This window comes from Salvia splendens, chromosome 4 (genome assembly GCF_004379255.2).
Source record: "Salvia splendens isolate huo1 chromosome 4, SspV2, whole genome shotgun sequence".
NCBI classification, from domain to species: domain Eukaryota; kingdom Viridiplantae; phylum Streptophyta; class Magnoliopsida; order Lamiales; family Lamiaceae; genus Salvia; species Salvia splendens.
In genome coordinates, this window is record NC_056035.1 from 3,134,851 (window position 1) to 3,150,914 (window position 16,064).

At 42.9% G+C, this 16,064-nt stretch overlaps 3 protein-coding genes across 4 annotated transcripts; 2 read left to right on the forward strand and 1 right to left on the reverse strand.

Moving 5' to 3' along the window:
• Window positions 1–1,819: 1,819 nt before the first annotated feature.
• Window positions 1,820–9,317, forward strand: LOC121800247. The gene is made up of 4 exons (XM_042199821.1): window positions 1,820–3,500; window positions 4,798–6,133; window positions 6,793–6,924; window positions 7,695–9,317. Exons 1-4 carry the CDS (start codon window positions 2,080–2,082, stop codon window positions 9,144–9,146), a joined length of 4,341 nt encoding a protein of 1,446 aa, XP_042055755.1. The 5' UTR covers window positions 1,820–2,079; the 3' UTR covers window positions 9,147–9,317.
• LOC121797901 (anthocyanidin 3-O-glucosyltransferase 2-like) lies at window positions 3,499–7,358 on the forward strand. The gene has a single exon (XM_042196669.1). It carries the CDS (start codon window positions 4,805–4,807, stop codon window positions 6,221–6,223), a length of 1,419 nt encoding a protein of 472 aa, XP_042052603.1. The 5' UTR covers window positions 3,499–4,804; the 3' UTR covers window positions 6,224–7,358.
• A 2,661-nt stretch (window positions 9,318–11,978) lies between the features above and the next one.
• Window positions 11,979–15,629, reverse strand: LOC121797902 (protein FAR1-RELATED SEQUENCE 8-like). Of its 2 annotated transcripts, none has more exons than XM_042196670.1 (3): window positions 15,498–15,629; window positions 12,559–14,772; window positions 11,979–12,207 (listed from the first exon to the last, which is right to left on the reverse strand). In XM_042196670.1, the coding sequence occupies exons 1-3, from the start codon at window positions 15,564–15,566 to the stop codon at window positions 12,121–12,123; spliced, it is 2,370 nt and encodes a 789-aa protein (XP_042052604.1). In that variant the 5' UTR covers window positions 15,567–15,629; the 3' UTR covers window positions 11,979–12,120. The 2 variants fall into 2 exon arrangements, with proteins under 2 accessions (XP_042052604.1, XP_042052605.1); XM_042196671.1 differs by having other exon boundaries at window positions 12,049–12,152.
• Window positions 15,630–16,064: the final 435 nt, after the last annotated feature.

Here is a 16,064-nt window from a genome sequence, read left to right on the forward strand (position 1 = left end):
ATTGGAACCGGCGTGGGCGAAATCGGCGTCAAAATCGGCGTCGCCATGCCGATTCCCGCGCTGACGCCGGTTCCCACGCCGATCCTCACGGGCGCCATTGTGGCTCCCGGATCGGCGCCAAACCGGCGTCGGATTTAAATATATTTTTTTTTTTTTTTTCGCAAAACACAATATATACGCGCGTTGAACCTCATTTTCATTCGCACCACTTGTTTTAACGAGTACTCTCTCTCTACCTTACTTTCTGTACAAGATCAATAACGAGCAATGGAGAACAACTACGAAGGTACTCCAGTTAATCCCGGGGGATGGTCTCAGACTCCCCCGGCTCCCGGTTGTAGGGTCTCAGACGCCCCCGACTCCCGGGGCAGGGTCCCATACTTCCCCGGCTCCTGGGGGAGGTGGTTGGCCTCCAATGAGCGGGTACTACAACGTGTACCCGTGGCAGCAGATGATTCCGGGGTGGGCACCCGGCATGCAGCCCCCTATGCAGATGATGCCGGGGTGGGCACCCGGCATGCAGCCACCGGCGCAGCAGATGATGCCACCGGCGCAACATATGATTCCACAGTCGCAGGCGACGCACGGGGGGGACAACGCCTATCGGCAGCAGCGGTGGTTCGTCAGACCTCCCCGAGACGGCCCAGGAGGTCCCGACTCCTCGGTCGTTCGGTCGCCGACCTCGCCCGGTTGGGCAAAGGCGGGCGCAGCAGGTTGCGAGGGGGGGCACACCGAGTTCCCAGGATGTCCATTCGGCATCCCCCCTCGGCAGGTCTACCGAGGAGCTCAAATTCTTCGCGCGCCAACAAACGCGCGCTCAAATGGTGAAGACCTTAGCCGACTTCCAAGCGGCGGTGGACCCCGAGGTGAAGGATTTTCTTCGCGTATTGCTCCAGAGCCAGCGTGAAGAACTGGAGGCGATGAGGAGGGACACCGGCGGGAATAGCCGCGGCGTAGGTGGCGACGGAGGCGGCGGCGACGGCAGTGAAGAAGCGTTGGGCGACGACGGAGACGAGGACGGCGGCGATGAGTGATTTTGTTTTACTTTTTTAAATTAATGTACTTTTTACTTTTTGTAATTTTTTTAAATTGTTGTACTTTTTTTTAAAAGTAATGTACTTTTTAAATTTTAATATTATTATTCGAATTTTCCGTATTTGTCTCGTAAATTAAATTATGTATGTTGATACAATTGTAAATTAAATTATATAATTGTTATTAGTGATGTGGATAGGTAGTGTGAAGGCTATTTGATGGCTATTTGATGTCCAGTTGATGTGGCAAGCTGATGTGGCAGGAGAATTGTAGTGCTGATGATGTGGCAGTGTGAAGGCTATTTGACGGCTATTTGACGTCCGCCAGCATTGGAGATGCTCTAACAGATAAGAAGAAAAAAAGGAGATACGTTTAGATAAAAGGATGGCACCAAACTCTTGTCGTCATAATATTCTTCTCTACATTATTCTCTCTCTTAGTTTACCATTTCTACCCTTTAACTATTTGTTATCATTTTTATAACACGAGTGCAGAAAAGTCAAAGTGGCTCCTCATGTGGGACAGAGGGAGTAATTGTTATATTTCAGCAACTATAATCTAACCTCCCTTCTCCACCCTTAGTAACTATTGAGGAAAATACAAGAACCATTCACCAACCTCACTCAGTACCTCCCCTCATGTGGCGCTGCCCATTTCTTTACCATGTGATTAATCAATTGACACAAGCCAGCACACTGCTGCATTACTCTTGCACAGAATCGTTATCATACATGATAGTACTTGAATCTTTGTCATAGGTCATGCATGTAATGGTGAATTCTAAAAATAATCTCTAAATAAAGATCATGTCAACTTCAAATGTTAGTGTTGTAAATAGGAGTCTTGAGGGAGTTTGCGAATGTTTAGGCTTTCTTGATTGAGTAAAGTCCTAAGTGGATACTAACTGAACTGATTTTGGCAACTCTATTGACAGCAAAGCCATGACGTTTGCCTGTGAATTCTGACTATATCATTGCATACACATATTGTCACTTGACATTCCACCAAATCTGTTCTCTCTCTTGTTCTTCCAGCAAAGAAAACATGTCTGCAGATGCCAAAGCAACCCTGGTGTTCATTCCATTCCCTTTAATGAGCCACTTGGTGTCAGCAATAGACACCGCCAAGCTCATCGCCGATAGAGACGACAGCCTCTCCATCACCATCCTAATTATGAAGCTTTCCCTGGACCCCAAGATCAGTTCCTACACTAACAAATCACCCCACCCTCGGATAAAATTCCTACACCTGCAAGAAAACAAGTCCATCACACCAGGGTCGATGGGAGATAAGAATTGGGTGCTTCCGTTCGTGGAGCGCCATAAGAGTCTGGCCAGAGATGTTGTGCTAGAGATGATGGAGAACCAGAAAGGAAGACTTGCTGGATTCATGCTCGACATGTGCTGCACTCCCATGATTGATGTGGCTAATGAGCTCGGTTTCCCGGCTTACATCTTCTTCCCCAGTGGATCAGCTACTCTTGGGCTTCTGTTCCATCTCCAGAGCTTGACAGACGATCATGGAAAAAACATGGAAGAGTACAAGGATTCAGACATGAAGATCTCAATCCCGACTTATGTTAATCCAGTACCTGTAAAAGTGTGGCCTGTTGAAGTAATTGACAACGAAACTGGTATACTAGATTATGCCAGAAGGTACAGAGAGACCAGAGGGATCATCGTTAACACCTTTCTTGAATTCGAGCCCCACGCAATTAACTCCCTCTCTGCTGATGCCAGAATCCCACCAGTTTATCCAGTAGGGCCGGTGCTTCAAGGAGGAGGTGAAGAAACTGGTGAAAACAAGAGGAAGAGTGAGGAGATCATCGCGTGGCTGGACAAACAACCCCATTCATCAGTTGTCTTTCTATGCTTTGGCACCCGTGGAAGTTTCGAGGGCGATCAGGTGAATGAAATTGCTACTGCGCTGGAGAAGAGTGGAGTCCGGTTTCTGTGGTCTCTGAGAAAGCCGCCTCCTAAAGAATCAGTTGAGTTTCCAGGGGAATATGAGAACCCTGAGAAAGTATTGCCCAAAGGGTTCCTCAGAAATACTACTGGAATTGGGAAGGTGATCGGGTGGGCACCCCAGATGGCTGTGCTATCTCACCCTGCTGTGGGAGGATTTGTGTCGCATTGTGGGTGGAACTCGACTCTGGAAAGTGTGTTTTGTGGAGTGCCTGTGGCAGCATGGCCGCTGTCTGGAGAGCAGCAGGCCAATGCGTTCCAGCTAGTCAAAGAGTATGAAATGGCGGTTGAGATCAAGATTGACTACAGGAAGGATAGTGATGAGATTGTGGCTGCAGGAACGATAGAGAGTGCAATTAGGCAGCTGATGGACCTGAACAACAAGATCCGACTTAAGGTGAAAGAGCTGCACGACCAGAGTATAGCGGCCCTTGAAGAAGGAGGCTCGTCCTATAACTTCTTAGGTCGTCTAATCGAAAATGTCATGGATGATAATCACTAAAGTTTATCCTGTTTGGTGAAGTGACATAAATAAATTGTGAGTTCCCAATAATAGCATTTGCTAGAAGCTAAACAGCATTTCCTGAATCTCAATCTTGTTTTAAATTCATATGAATTGAATGCATTGTGGCGAACTTGTTTCTTTTCATTGTTGAATTACTAGCAAGTGGTAGCAAGTAGAGAGAGTAAAATAGGGTATGTCTAGCTACAGAAACTAGCCTATTTATATTAAAACGAAACAGAAAAATAAATAAACCAAGGAGAGAAAGGAGCTTACAAATTTTGGAGCAGCCGCGTATTGGGAATTTTCACAAACAAGTATGTCATTTGAATTCTCTTCATATTATAGTTACTTCACCTTTTGAACTGCATATGGGCTATATTATACTACATACTTCTTTTGGCCCATCAAATTAGCCCATTAACTTATCAAATGATCTTCAAAGCCCTATTTTATTGGTTTTCATAAATTTAAAACAAAAAATGGGACACATACTTGAAGAGCCACCAATTATGGTACCGATTCAAGTTGTCTACACTTGCAACTAATAACAGATATATGCCATCTCTTGTAAAATAAAATAAAATCTGATTTACAAAAAAAAACACTTAATCAAACACACCCTAAATTTAGATTCTTTTGTTCCTACTACTACCCAGAAATTTAAAACAGATGAAGAGAAAAAAGAGGAGATAAGTTGAGACAAAAGGTTGGCACCAAAATCTTGTCGTCATTATAACAATGAATAGCTGTATTTCTACAAATTAGATTCTAACAGACCTTTGTAATTATTGCAAGAACCATTCACCAACCCCTTATAAAGTTGGAGAACCACCCTCACTCAGTCCCTCCCCTCCCTCCTTACTCAATCCCTCCCCTCCTCCGGCGCTGCCCATCTCTAACACATAGTTCCGTTTTCAGGTAACAAATTTCTTTTTCTTTACCATGCAATTAATCAACTAACATGATGCTGCATTACTCTTGCACAGAATCTTTATCATAGATGATACTTCTTGAATCCTTGTCATATAGGTCATGCATGTAATGAACTCTAAAAATAATCTATATATTGAAGATCATGTAAACTTCAAATAATATGTTGGAAATAGGAGTCGTGAGGGTGTTTGTGAAGGTTTAGGCTTTCTCGATGGAGTGAAGTCCTAAGTGGATACTAACTGTACCAATTTTAGCAATTCTATTGACAGCAAATCCATGACGTTTTTTATTATATATTAACATCTACATATATTTTGACTTGACATTCCACCAAATTTGTTATCTCTCTTGTTCTTCCAGCAAAGAAATGATGTCTGCAGATGCCCAAAAAACCCTGGTGTTCATTCCATTCCCTATAATGAGCCACCTGGTGTCAGCAGTAGACACCGCCAAGCTCCTTGCCGATCGAGACGACCGTCTCTACATTACCATCCTAATTATGAAGCGGACCGTGGACACCAAGATCAGTTCCTACACTACCAAATCACACCACCCTCAGATTAACTTCCTACACCTGCAAGAAAACAAGTCCATAGCATCAGGGTCGATGGAAGACAAGAACTGGGCGTTTCTGTTCGCGGAGAGCCATAAGGGTCTGGCCAGAGATGTTGTGGTGGAGATGATGGAGAGCCAGAAAGGGACACTTGCTGGTTTTGTGCTCGACATGTTCTGCACTCCCATGATTGATGTGGCGAATGAGCTCGGCGCCCCGGCTTACATCTTTTTCCCCAGTGGATCAGCTACTCTTGGGCTTATGTTTCATCTCCAGAGCTTGAGAGATGATCATGGCAAAAACATGAAAGAGTATGAGGATTCAGATGAGAAGATCTCTATCCCAACTTATGTTAATCCAGTACCTGCAAAAGTATGGCCAATTAAAGTATTCGACAATGAAACTGGTTTTCTAGAATGTGCCAGAAGGTACAGAGAGACCAGAGGGATCATAGTAAACACTTTTCTTGAATTCGAGCACCACGCAATTAGCTCGCTATCTGCTGAAGCTAGAGTCCCACCAGTTTATCCAGTAGGGCCAATGATTCAAGGGCGAGGTGAAGAAAATGAGGAGAACAAGCGGAAGCGTGAGGAGATCATTGCCTGGCTGGACAAACAACCCCACTCATCAGTTGTGTTTCTCTGCTTTGGAACCCGAGGAAGTTTCGAGGGCGGTCAGGTAAAGGAAATTGCTGCTGCACTGGAGAAGAGTGGAGTCCGGTTTCTGTGGTCGTTGAGAAAGCCGCCACCTAAAGAATCAGTTGAGTTTCCAGGGGAGTATGAGGACCCTGAACAAGCATTGCCTGAAGGGTTCCTCAGAAATACTACTGGAATCGGGAAGGTGATCGGGTGGGCACCCCAGATGGCTGTGCTGTCTCACCCTGCTGTGGGAGGATTTGTGTCACACTGCGGGTGGAACTCGACTCTGGAAAGTGTGTGGTGTGGAGTGCCTATGGCAGCATGGCCGCTGTTTGCAGAGCAGCAGGTCAATGCATTCCAGCTTGTCAAAGATTTTGAAATGGCCATTGAGATCAAGATTGACTACAGGAAGAAAGATGGTGGTGTTGTGGCTGCAGGGACGATAGAGAGTGCAATCAGGCAGCTGATGGACCCGGAGAACAAGATTCGACTCAAGGTGAAAGAGGTGCATGACAAGACTAGAGCGGCCCTTGTAGAAGGAGGATCGTCCTATAACTTCTTAGGTCGTCTACTCGAAAATATCATGGAAAATTAGCCTGTCTTGTGAAGTGAATGTACTAGATTGAGAGTTCCCAATAATAGCTTTTGCAAGAAGCTAAAACAGTATTTCCTGAATCACAGTCTTGTTTTAAATTCATATGAATTGAATGCATTTTGGCGAACTTGTTTCTTTTAATTGTCGTATTACTAGTAGAGAGTGAAAGAGTGTATATATAGCTACAGAAACTAACTTAATACTGTACTATATTAAAATAAAACAGAAAAATGAATAAATCAAAGGAGAGAAAGGCGCTTACAAATTTAGAGCAGCGGCGGATGGGGAATTTTCACAAACATGTGGTTGGCATATGACATAAACCCAGAGAAACTTCAGAAGAAACTACACCTGCAGTAATGTGAAATTACCAAGCTTAATTCGATCACGGATGCCAATTCTGAAACTCGAGCAAATTAACTCCACGAATTAGAGACTCAACATGTTCTGCACTCCCATGATTGATCTGGCTAATGAGCTCGCGGCCGCTGCTTACATCTTCTCCCCGTGTGGATCAGCTTCTCCTCTGCTTTGGCACCCTGTGGATGATTTCAACTGCGCTGGAGCAGAGTGGACTCCAGTTTCTGTGGTCGTTGAGAAAGCCGCCTCCTAAAGAAACATTGGAGTTTCAGGGGGTATATGAGAACCCTGAACCAGAGTTGCCTGACGGGTTCCTCCAACGTACCGTGGGAACTGGGAAGGTGATCGGGTGCTATCTCACCCTGCTGTGGGAAGATTTGTGTCGCATTGTACTTTATTCTGGAAAGTGTGTGGTGTGGAGTGCCCGTTGTACGCAGAACAGCAGGCCGATGCATTCCTTCTAGTGAAAGAGTTCGAAATGGCCGTTGAAGTGAATGTCATGGATGATTACTCTCGGAGATTTATCCTGTCGCAGCAGCATAATTGGTGAAGTGAATGGCTTAATGAACAAGTTCTAGTCAGAAATAACATTTACCAGAAGCTAAAATAGCATTTTCTGTTCTAGTGAAAGTGCTGTGAATATTCACAGCAACTGCATTTTGGTGTTGTAACTTTGGATTCATGAACTAGTAGTAACTGGAGTAAAAGAGTGTATATTTAATTACAGAAACTGATGCAAAGCAAAATATGTACAAGAAATTAACCTAATAAATGTATTATATAAAGTGTAAAAGTAACAGAAAAAGGGAGAAAAAAGAAGATTACAGATTGGCATCACTCTGGCGACTGCTCTCAAGATGTTCTGCGAAGGTGTTGGAATTAGATAAAGCAATAATTAAATAAATAGAGACAACCACTTCCCTTTGACCCCATCTCTGAAGTGTGCAATAATACATATAGTCATATACAATGACTCCATTGACAGCAAAGCCATGACGTTTATCCAATACTTTCTGCCTAAGAATATGACTATTCAAATACATAATACACTATATTATTACATCTTATAAGTACTCCATGTAATAACTTCAAACCTATTAACACTTGAAATTCCACCAAATTTTTTGTCAGCCAAGAAAAGATGTCTGCAGATGCCAAAGCAACCTTGGTGTTCATTCCATTCCCTATAATGAGCCACCTGGTGTCAGCAGTAGACACTGCCAAGCTCCTCGCCGACCGAGACGACCGCCTCTCCATTACCATCCTTGTTATGAAGCTTCCCGTGGACACCAAGATCAGTTCATACACTAACAATTCGCCCCACCCTCGGATTAACTTCCTACACCTGCAAGAAAACAAGTCCATCACATCAGGGATGATCGGAGCCAAGAACCGGACGCTTCTGTTCCTGGAGAGCCAGAAAGGTCTAGCCAGAGATGCAGTGGCGGAGATGATGGAGAGCCAGAAAGGTAGACTTGCTGGTTTCGTGCTAGACATGTTCTGCACTCCCATGATTGATGTGGCTAATGAACTCGGCGCCCCAGCTTACATCTTCTTCACCAGTGGATCAGCTTTTCTTGGGCTTATGTTGCACCTCCAGAGCTTGAGCGACGATCATGCCAAAAACTTGAAAGAGTACGAGGATTCAGATGTTGAGATCTCTATCCCAACTTTTGTTAATCCAGTACCTGCAAAAGTGTGGCCCGTGAAAGTATTCGACAAGGAGATTGTTTTTCTAGATTTTGCCAGAGGGTACAGAGAGAGCAGAGGGATCATCGTGAACACCTTTCTTGAATTCGAGCACCACGCAATTAGCTCGCTCTCTGCTGATGACAGAATCCCACCAGTTTATCCAGTAGGGCCGATGATTCAAGGGGGAGGTGAAGAAAATGAGGAGAACAAGCGGAAGCGTGAGGAGATCATTGCCTGGCTGGACAAACAACCCCACTCATCAGTTGTGTTTCTCTGCTTTGGAACCCGAGGAAGTTTCGAGGGCGATCAGGTAAAGGAAATTGCTACTGCACTGGAGAAGAGTGGAGTCCGGTTTCTGTGGTCGTTGAGAAAGCCGCCACCTAAAGAATCAGTTGAGTTTCCAGGGGAGTATGAGGACCCTGAACAAGCATTGCCTGAAGGGTTCCTCAGAAATACTACTGGAATCGGGAAGGTGATCGGGTGGGCACCCCAAATGGCTGTGCTGTCTCACCCTGCTGTGGGAGGATTTGTGTCACACTGCGGGTGGAACTCGACTCTGGAAAGTGTGTGGTGTGGAGTGCCTATGGCAGCATGGCCGCTATTTGCAGAGCAGCAGGTCAATGCATTCCAGCTAGTCAAAGAGTATGAAATGGCGGTTGAGATCAAGATTGACTACAGGAAGGAAAGTGGTGTGATTGTGGCTGCAGGAACGATAGAGAGTGCAATTAGGCAGCTGATGGACCCGGAGAATAAGATCCGACTTAAGGTGAAAGAGCTGCACGACAAGTGTAGACTGGCCCTTGAAGAAGGAGGCTCGTCCTATAACTTCTTAGGTCATCTGATAGAAAATGTCATGGATAATACTCATTGAGTCTAGCCTGTCTGGTGAAGTGAATGTACTAGATTGAGAGTTCCCAGTAATAGCATTTGCAAGAAGCTAAAACAGTATTTCCTGAATCTCAGTCTTGTTTCTCTACACTTGTGTTATAGGTTCTCATTGTATTATATTCATATGATTTGAATGCATTTTGATTTTGGCGAACTCTTTTCTTTTGATTGTTGAATTACTAGTAATTGGACATAAGTAGAGAGTAAAATAGGGTATATCTATCTACAGAAACTAACCCTCAGATCTGGATAGGGTCGGGCCTGGAAGGACTCTGGTTAGAGTCGGCCTAGGATGACCCAGACAATTGCGTTTTACTATTATGGCAAACTTTCGTGATGCTAATAATGTCAATGACTCATTCAAGATGACTATGTTTTATTGGAGGTTAAGACAATACCAATTCAGGCAATGTGTAAAGAAACTATTCTGTGTATCATCAAGAACAAAGACAATCAATGTATATACAATTTGGCAAGAGTCTTGGTTCCAATTAGAGCTCCCAATCCATAAATAGCATTTGATAAAGCAGCATTTCATGAATCTCACTCTTGTTTCAAAATCAGGAATTGAATGCATTTTGGCGAACTTGTTTAAATTGACTGTTGAATTACTAGTAACTGGCAACAAGAAGAGAGTAGAGAGGGTATATCCAGCTACAGAAACTAGCCTAATATATTTAAACAAAACAGAAGAATAAATACAGTATATCCAAGGAGAGAAAGGATCTTACAGATGCGGAATTTTCACAAACATGTGGTTGGCAGATCACATAAACAGAAACTTCCGAAGAAATTACACCTTCATTAAAGTGAAATCACCTAGCTGGGAGAGAGATTATTAGTATTCAATATCTAATCTATATGGTTATATGGAAACATGGTTTCATGTCATCAGCTAAACCAGCCTGCCCATTACCGCGCTAATCAACCACACATCCACATAGATGATTTTTTAATATGAATTCATTTATAATTAGCTGTGAGTTGAGAAAATTTGCTTTGTCAATATAGATTTATTTTCTATTATTGGTTTATTAGCCAACCGAATACTCATTATATTATTGTTGTTTTATCGTATAGTTTACCAACTTTCTTTTATTTATTTACATTGTGAAACTCTCTTATAAATTGAAAGTCAAAACTGCTCAAAAGTAATTGGTCTTCCTCAAGGAAATGAAATGGGCTCTTAAAAGAATAAAGTACATCTTGGCCCAATTTTTATTAATCATAGAAAAGAAGTAAAAATTAAATTTTCGGCTTAAAACAAGTTTCCACGTTCTTTCAAGGAAAAGTGAGGTAGGGTGTTACACACTTACAATTTGACTCCATTCTCAAGTGGCACTGGCAATGATACACACGTACCATGACAGCAAAGCCATGACGTTTGTCCAATCCTTGTTGCCTTAAGAGTTAAGATTATTCAAATACTACTAGCATAAAGTGTTGTGACTATTCTTAATACTACTAGCTAGTACTATATTATTACATCCACTCATATCTTTGGAGTACTGCTATATTAACTTCACACCTATTAACACTTGAAATTCCACCAAATTTGTTGTCAGCCAAGAAAAGATGTCTGCAGATACCAAAACAACCTTGGTGTTCATTCCATTCCCTGTAATGAGCCATCTGGTGGCAGCAGTAGACACTGCGAAGCTCCTCGCCAATCGCCTCTCCATCACCATCCTACTTATGAAACTTCCCATGGACACCAAGATCAGTTCCTACACTAACAATTCGCCCCACCCTCGGATCAACTTCCTACACCTGCAAGAAAACAAGTCCATCACACTAGGGTCGATGGGAGATAAGAATTGGATGCTTCCGTTCGTGGAGCGCCATAAGAGTCTGGCCAGAGATGTTGATGGAGAACCAGAAAGGAAGACTTGCTGGATTCATGCTCGACATGTGCTGCACTCCCATGATTGATGTGGCTAATGAGCTTGGCGCCCCGGCTTACATCTTCTTCCCCAGTGGATCAGCTCCTCTTGGGCTTATGTTGCACCTCCAGAGCTTGAGAGATGATCATGGCAAAAACTCGAAAGAGTGCGAGGATTCAGACGTGGAGATCTCTATTCCGACTTATGTTAATCCAGTACCTGCAAAAGTGTGGCCTGCTAAAGTATTCAACAAGGAGACTGGTTTTCTAGATTATATCAGAAGATACAGAGAGACCAGAGGGATCATAGTAAACACCTTTCTTGAATTCGAGCACCATGCAATTAGCTCGCTCTCTGCTGATGCCAGAATTCCACCAGTTTATCCATTATGGCCAATGATTCAAGGGGGAGGTGAAGAAACTGATGAGAACAAGCGGAAGCGTGAGGAGATCATCGCGTGGCTGGACGAGCAGCCCCATTCATCAGTCTTGTTTATCTGCTTTGGCACCAATGGAAGTTTGGAGGGCGATCAGGTGAAGGAAATTGCGATTGCGCTGGAGCAGAGTGGAGTCCGGTTTCTGTGGTCGTTGAGAAAGCCACCTCCTGAAGGTACAATTGAGTTTCCAGGGGAATATGAGAACCCTGAACAAGTATTGCCTGAAGGGTTCCTCAGAAATACTACTGGAATCGGGAAGGTGATTGGGTGGGCCCCGCAGATGGCTGTGCTGTCTCACCCTGCTGTGGGAGGATTTGTGTCGCACTGCGACTGGAACTCGATTCTGGAAAGTGTGTGGTGCGGAGTGCCTGTAGCAGCATGGCCGCTGTTTGCAGAGCAGCAGGCCAATGCATTCCAGCTAGTCAAAGAGTATGAAATGGCGGTTGAGATCAAGATTGACTACAGGAAGGATAGTGGTGTGATTGTGGCTGCGGGAACGATAGAGAGTGCAATCAGGAAGCTGATGGACCCGGACAACAAGATCCGACTTAAAGTGAAAGAGCTGCACGACAAGACTAGAGCCGCCCTTGTAGAAGGAGGGTCGTCCCATAACTTCTTAGGTCGTCTACTCGAAGATATCATGGATAATGCTCATTGAAGTTTAGCATGTCTGGTGAAGTGAATGTAGTAGATTGAGAGTTCCCAATAATAGCATTTGCAAGAAGCTACACATATGAATTGCATTAGAATTGAATTAGGTTCATTGAATTGGATAATGTCCTGAATCTCAGTCTTGTTTTCTCTACACTGTTAGGTTCATTGTATTAGGAGTATATACATATGAATTGAATGTATTTTGGTTTTGGCGAACTTGTTTTTTTGTTTTATTGTTGAATTACTAGTAATTGGAGGTTAAGACAATACAATTCAGCCAATGTGTAAAAACACTATTCTGTGTATCATCAAGAACTAAGACAATCAATGTATATACAATTTGGCAAGATTTAATGACTGCCATTCCCTATATTGCTACTCTACACTCTACACTACACAGGTTTCTCTGTAGCAAGCCTTACCTTATTGAGCGATTCCTTAAATGCTTGCCAGGCAACCGTATGATGCTCCCGCGACGCCATTCCTTCCGCAACCACGTGCATGGCGCGCCTGTACAGATGCTCGTGCCATTGCACAGGATTGCTGATGTCGATATTGTTGGAGCCAATATTAGGAATGTATAGGCGTTTCACGTCCTTCCTCCACCGCGTCAAGATGTACTGGCCGGGGATCTCCTCCGCACTGTTGTAATTGAGGACGGTCAATGCATGCCTGCATAAATATCCTCTGAAACTGAAGCAGCAACAAATGCAGCGAACCTCCATCCCAACTTTATCATACACAACTTCAAAGTTATGAGCCTCCCTTGCATCTCCTCCATCGTTTCGTTCTTTAACCATATACGTTATTATTGGTCCGTTCACATGAACATGAGTCACACTGAAACAACCAGGCATCAGCGCCACCTCTTCTTGGAACTTCAAGAATATCTCTTTGGTATACAGTTCACAGACCTGTGCCTCATAACTGCAACTCGTGCTTAACACTGGTCTAAACTCTCTCGACTCAATATCATCAAGAGCCTCCCTCTGGATCATTTTTTCTTGAAGTGATTCGTATACCTTGAAGAATTCAGTCCAGCTCGTTTGATCATCTAAATAGCCATGGAAAAACGGATTTGTGTATTCACAGGGCTGATAAGTAAATATTCCGGCAAAAATGGAGTTTTTAAAGTAAACCGGGGCCCATCTTTCTCGGTCTTCATACAAGCTGTTGAGCCATTCATGATCTCTCATGGAAAAATGTTGAATCATCTCCTCCCAGCCTGTTTCAAATTCTTCTATCTTTGTTGTGCTGTACACTGTTCGGTTTAATACTGTTTGAAACACTTGCGACTCCCCCACCTCCCCTAACCTTTCGTGAATGCTCTGCATCACAAGGAGTAAATGGAGACAATGATGAGCCCTTGGGAAAACTTCAGAGATTGCACCCTGCAGTGCCTTGCATTGGTCCGTGATTATAGTTTGTGGAGGACGTCCAAACATACATGTCAACCATGCTCTCATCAGCCAAACATAAGTCTCAAAGGTTTCTTCAGCGAGCAACCCACAACCCATTAACACAGATTGACCATGGTGATTCAATCCACTGAACGACAGCAGCAGAATATTGTGTTTTTTTGACAGGCATGTTGAGTCAACAACTACCACATCACTAAAATAGCCATAGGCAGCCCTTGACCTGGAATTGATCCAGAAAACATTCTTTACATACCCTTCATCGTTTAAATCCATAACATAAAAGAAGTTCGGGTCAGCAAGCTGTGCCTGACGAAAATAATTTTGCATAGCTTCAAGATCACCATTTCCAAATTTTAAATGTTTCAACTGGTCTGTATGGTGGCTGAAATCTCTTTCACTCGAGCTTCCATGATTTACTGCATCGAAAGCTGGAGTTCGATAAAGCTTAATTGTTTTCACTTCCACATCAACAGCAGAACTCGACTTCCTCTTGATCCCTGCTTCTATCTTCTTATTTGACCGGGAGTTTTGAGCCTTTTGATGATCAAATAAATGATTATGTTCTAGTTTTACTTCATCCAATCTCCATCTGTTTGACTCCACCAACCTCAACCTTATCATTGCCAGACATCCTGTCCTTGTTTCCTTTCTTCGAGTACACGCTTCTTTCATTGTTTTGAAGCCCTCACAGTTGCAACAGAGTACTGCCCCTCGCTTCTCTTTGCTATTACGTTTTGTCCATGAAGATTTGACCCTTATACCGAATCCAAGCTCCTTGGCATAGTAGTTGTAGAAGTTATAGGCATCATCATATGATTCAAACTCCATTCCCTCGACAGGTTGGAGATAAGACTTTCCTAGTGTATGATCATTTTGAGCACCATTGGCAGGAATACCAAGCATTTGGTCACTGCTGCTGTCCCTGTCATTGCTTTGGATCTTGAGCATTTGCTCATAGTTGCTCTCATGGTCATTCCTCTCAATTTCGATCACATGCTCACTCTCATCCACATTATGAATGCCGAGCACCTGCTTGCCATCATTTTCAAGGTCAGCTCTTTCACTTCCAAGCACTTGTTCAATGGCATTCTCGAGATCAGTGTTCTTGAGTTTAAGTATTTTGCTGTCTTCATTTCCAAGGTTGTGTGCTTCAATCTTGAAGCCATCCTCTCCTTCATCCAGAGGGTCCTCACTGTTTTCAGAAGTTTCATCCACCTTCACAAATACAGAACAGCATCAGCAAAAAAAGTAAACTAAGCCGACACATTGAAAGAGAACCGAACCTGAATGAGACTACTTAGAACAAGTCGTCACGCACCACTAGCAATATAGTGTTTTTCTTATAAAGAGTACTTCGAAAAACAAAGGGGGAGGGGGGTGGAAGTTAGGCTGCTTCTGGATTCACTAAGCATTATTTTCACTATCACCCAAGCATACAGAGTCACAAACACATATATGTATTGGCCAGAATACACCGTTTTTCTGTAAAGAGCATCAACTGTATGTTAAGCTTATACACTATAGATTTCACAAAAATCACAAACTCTTATTGCAATCTACATTATGATATCTAGCAAACAAACATGATAGTTTTCGACCTATTACATTATTTCAAACTTTCTGTTTCTACATAGATATGCATCAGATAAAAGAAAATTCAGAAATAAAAACTTCACAGCTCTGTAAAGAGAACATAAATGAGATTGATTCGTCAAATTCAAATAGATGAACCATAAAGAAAATGCATGTATAAGACAGGATAAAAGCTAAAAAATGGAGTACTGAAAAACCAAGCAACAATATTTAGAATTCGTAGAGAAGGAAGTAAGAAAAAAAAAATTAGGGCACCGAATTGGGGGTAAGTGAGAGGTGATACAGTCCTCGGGCGGTGAATGAATTGCAGTTAACGGCACAAAAGGAAATGACTAGTAAAGCCTTACGATGATTTCGATGCCGGAATTAGGCGATAGGCCGTCACCGACGGGAGAAAATACGGCGGCGTCTGCCATTGGTGGAGGAGAGATTGACGTTGGGTTGCGTCAAAGTCTGATAGGTTAGTATATTTTCCGTAGCTCGTGTGCTTAATTTATTTGTAGGCCCTCGTATTTTCAGTGCTTTCCAATTTTTCAACAAAATTTTGAATTTGTTTTCAATTTCTCAAATCCCAATTTTATCATATAGAAAAAATAGGACTCATACGTCCCCGGCTAATTTTATATACTACTCCCTCCCCTCCGTCCGTCATTAGAGTCCCGTTGATTTTTCTATACTCATTTATCTTTTATTTTACTATTTCTCCATTTTAACTATTGATTATTATTTTTAAACGAGTGTCCAAATATATAAAATTACTCATGGCGTATGAGTCCTATTCTTTCCTTATGATAAAATTAATCTCGGTTTACTCTGTCTCGATTGGTCTTGTGTCAGACTTGTCTAAGGAGGGTAATATCGGCTCTTACATTTTTATTTTCCGGACGAAATTGAAATTGAAATTGAAATTGAAA

Bases quoted from the DNA above. Each gene is read 5' to 3' on its own strand.
- LOC121800247 (XM_042199821.1), top strand. From the start codon at position 2,080: ATGTCTGCAGATGCCAAAGCAACCCTGGTGTTCATTCCATTCCCTTTA. The intron at 6,134-6,792 runs GTGCATGACAAG...GCGCTGGAGCAG, and splicing joins TTCGACTCAAGGTGAAAGAG to AGTGGACTCCAGTTTCTGTG. The intron at 6,925-7,694 runs GTGATCGGGTGC...AACACTTGAAAT, and splicing joins GTACCGTGGGAACTGGGAAG to TCCACCAAATTTTTTGTCAG.
- LOC121797901 (XM_042196669.1), top strand. From the start codon at position 4,805: ATGATGTCTGCAGATGCCCAAAAAACCCTGGTGTTCATTCCATTCCCT.
- LOC121797902 (XM_042196670.1), bottom strand. From the start codon at position 15,566: ATGGCAGACGCCGCCGTATTTTCTCCCGTCGGTGACGGCCTATCGCCT. The intron at 14,773-15,497 runs GTAAGGCTTTAC...GTATTTGTGAAG, and splicing joins ATTCCGGCATCGAAATCATC to GTGGATGAAACTTCTGAAAA. The intron at 12,208-12,558 runs GTAAGGCTTGCT...TCATATGTGTAG, and splicing joins TTAAGGAATCGCTCAATAAG to CTTCTTGCAAATGCTATTAT.